This window comes from Ruditapes philippinarum, unplaced genomic scaffold, assembly GCF_026571515.1.
Source record: "Ruditapes philippinarum isolate M1 unplaced genomic scaffold, ASM2657151v2 ctg723_1_1_1_1, whole genome shotgun sequence".
Taxonomy (NCBI): domain Eukaryota; kingdom Metazoa; phylum Mollusca; class Bivalvia; order Venerida; family Veneridae; genus Ruditapes; species Ruditapes philippinarum.
The window spans coordinates 238,492-242,271 of record NW_026866929.1 but is presented as its reverse complement, the minus strand read 5'-3'; the positions used below and the strand labels follow the sequence as shown (position 1 = coordinate 242,271).

The 3,780-nt window shown below is 33.5% G+C and overlaps 1 protein-coding gene across 1 annotated transcript; it reads left to right on the top strand.

The window, feature by feature from the left end:
- Nucleotides 1-803: 803 nt before the first annotated feature.
- Nucleotides 804-1,881, top strand: LOC132734230 (D(1)-like dopamine receptor). The gene has a single exon (XM_060720934.1). The coding sequence runs from the start codon at nucleotides 1,154-1,156 to the stop codon at nucleotides 1,850-1,852; it is 699 nt and encodes a 232-aa protein (XP_060576917.1). The 5' UTR covers nucleotides 804-1,153; the 3' UTR covers nucleotides 1,853-1,881.
- Nucleotides 1,882-3,780: the final 1,899 nt, after the last annotated feature.

The following is a 3,780-nucleotide window of genomic DNA, read 5'->3' as shown; positions in this document are numbered from 1 at the left end:
ATCTTATATTCAAGACTTTCTGAACAAAACACGATCTTTTGAATCAATACTTCGTGAATACTGATAAAAAGAAAGCTTTAAATGCGGTATATGAGATCTAAATCAATTCACTATTACAGTCAATTTATAACGCTATCCAGTTTTTTGTTAAATTTAAGATTTGCTTATGCTTTGTTGTGTTCAAATCTGGTTTAAATCTGATTTCTGACAAAACGTTTTCTACTTCAGGCTAATTCTATCTAGTATACAAACTTTGTTAATTATTTCAGATGACTGACTTACGATTGCTCAATACTACGGTTACTTTTGACTGGAATCCGCACCATGAAAATGGAACAGTCGATGGTGGACAAACCGGAAATGTTAAGTATTCCAACCCCGACATCAACAGAGATTATGAAACGGATTCGATGTACGACGATTATAACTATTTCCGAGCAGAAATTCACGAGGAATTTCTAAACAGTATCCATCAGCATACATCTGCATTAACCGTGTTTCTGTCAGTGTGGTCTTTCATCATAAATGTACTAGTAATAAAAGCATGTTTTCGGAACAAAGAACCTCGAATGTGTGGCTATTATCGTCATATAGTAAACTTATCGGTTTCAAATTTATTCATAAGTGTATTTGTACTTCCGCTTACAATTTATCATATTCAGAAAGAATGGCATTTAGGGCAAACTTTGTGTAAAATATATGTGATAAGTGATGTTTTGCTACCATTTACTTCATTCACAATTATCATCATTATAAGTAATAGAAAGAGCACCGAAACACGAGGCTATCTGATTTGTACGAGGGGGCGTAGCACCCGAGTATTAATCAGATTGCCGAGTGTTTTGGTGTTCTTTCTCTTTGTATCATAGTCAAACATAAAAGCACGTTCCCTGTTGTCACAATATGAAACCCCGGCAAAAATGAACCAATGAACGAACATCTGAATATGACATTTCCGTCGCTTTCCCTTTCTCTGCCGTCACAATATGTAAACCCCAGCAAAAATGAGCCAATCAATGGGCATGCTCTGGAGTGCGGGTAACTAATACCCGCACTCCAGTTAACGCACTGTGCATGTATATGTATACGATTTAACCCTGACACATTTTCAACAGAAAGGTCTACAAACTATGATGCAAATGTAGAAAGGATTATGTCAATAATTCAGCCGAATCTTCATTCCTGGATATTTCAGAAGACGTTCAAAACAATAACTGTTTGTATGGCATGGGTTATAGCCCTTGTTGTTGTGGTTCCGATTTGGACATCTGGAACAATTCCGTATGAAAATAGACCTGGAGAATGTTTTGTTATCATCAGCAAGGAATCTGCAATATTATGTCCATTAGTAACATATTTCATTCCATTATTTTGTATCATAGCACTAACATTCAGATTACTATTGTTGAAGATCCAGTTATCCACCCCTACTCCTGGAACTATAGAAAGCACGCGCATGTCGTTGAAAAACTATCACAGCCAGCAAAATGATATTGACTTTGAAAGTGAATGCTCCCCAATGTCAAGGCCGTTGCCAAGCACGAGTTCAATGCCCATTAAGGAGAAAAAAGATGACATTGTGTCTTTGTGCATAGTTAATACAGTCTTTGCGGCCATGTGGTTTCCTTTTCAGTGTATTAGTTTTCTGTTATCATTTTGTCAGACCGCATCATGTATTCCTTCTACCGGATTAAATCAGGTTATAACATGGATTGGAGCGTCAACTGTTGGAGTTGTCCCACTTTTTTGGTTCATCGACAGTCAGCTCAGATCGGGCCTTCGGATTAAATTCACCCGACGTTCAGATGTAGAATCTGCAGATTGTACACACTGTGAAGAAACGTTCCTCTGAATGGATAGCAACAACAAAGTCACCTTCAACGTTTAATTGACGATGATAGGAAGTTCTCAGTGAAACCAGGAGTGATTTATACTTTTAAGGTCAAGTATGCCTCAGAAATGCTGTCATTTTCATTTCCCAGTTTTTTTTGTATCTTGTTACAATTTTTATAAAATACTCATTTGCGATATACATAAATTCTTTTACGACTTTGTTATGTTTAAAATATGTATAATCATAGAGAATGAGTATTTGAATGGAGGTAAAATATATCTTTGCTTACATTTTGCTACCTTTACAACACATAACTGCATGTTTAGCGCTACTTCTTTAGTAGTTAAACATCTAACGTGCTCAATTTCCATTATCAAGACATTTCTAAACACATGTTACACATTTCTTAAGAATTTTAAATAAAATCGATTTTTGAGGCATAATGTGCCCAACAACCAGAAACAATAAAAATGTTAAACATCAAAGGAGGGCAGTCATGAGAACAATGTGTACATAAAAGTGAGTCAAATACAACAACATTTAATAATCAGGCATAAAGTACATTCAGCATACGTAGTGAGTGTTAACACAGATTGAATCTCTTCTTGTAACTTAAATTGTGTTTGTACTGATAATACGAATACTACTTCTATTAAAAAGCACTGCACCACATTGTGAATGTTTTAAATCCGTATTTTGCCAAGCCTATACATTTAATGACTGGAAACTGTATATACTGTGCTTATTGTATGACCGCTAATACATTCTGCGAACTGGCTAGCTCTAAACAAACCTTAAGTACTCAGATGATATCGTTTTCAACTATCTTATCATTAGCTCGCTCTATTTTGTTAATCTTTTTATTCACATTGAATAAACATTAACTGCGAAATAATCTTTTATTCATTTTTACAAAAGAAACAGATATTTTGACAACATCAGAACTTTGTTAGCAAATCTTACCTATTTGTGTATCTGTAATAACGATATGTTTATAAACTTTAATGAACCAATACAGACATAAAAATCTGTAGTTATTTTTTGTCTGTCTAAATCTTTTACAAAAGTCATTCTTGCAATTTGAACACTCTAAAGAAAAGTTTGCAAATACCGTTTCATTCCAACACCAAAGATATACAATGTTATATATTTTAGCAACTGAGTGCACTTGGATTTGAAACTAATGCACATTTATAAATTGATAGTGTTCATTGTTAGTTACTTTAAAAGTTTAAAATAGCACACAAAAACGAGTTGCAATTAATTTATGAGTTTATTTCTTTGCCAAGTGCAGTTCCTTTAAGACCTATCCGCAACGCAATTTTATTTAACAACTTTTGTTTCCATAGTAATAATTTTTGTACAAAATTATGATTATATTGGACACAATTAAAGATATAATTGTCCAACATCTTACTCGGGATTTCTTTAACTGTTGGGGTTTAAATCCTACAATGTTAACGGTACATATTCGTGATTGTGATATAATCATACAATAGTTACCGTACATATTCGTCATTGTGATATAATCATACAATGGTTTCGTACAATTTCGTTATATATATATAACTGACAGCGTTATAAATAAGGTAGATTGAACAATCTTGAATTCATTCGACGTTCTTGGCGGAAATTAGAACAGCAACAAAAGCTACAAATTGCTCAATAAATCAGCGTTCTTTTCATGAGAACACACATCTCTTTTAGCTGCACATTTAAATAGAAATTGGTATATATGCTTTTGAGTGAAATTCCAGTTTTAAAAAATCGATTTGGTACATTAAATTCTGCCTGCTTCTGGATGAAATCAACGAATGTTAAAAGAAAATGTCAAAGAAAAGTAAAATTAAGAGATTCGTCAGTCCATTTCAAGCAGCATGCCTCAAGATTCATTGCTAATTTTCATGATTTTTTTAAAAATGTATCAAACAGTAAAATATTGTCAA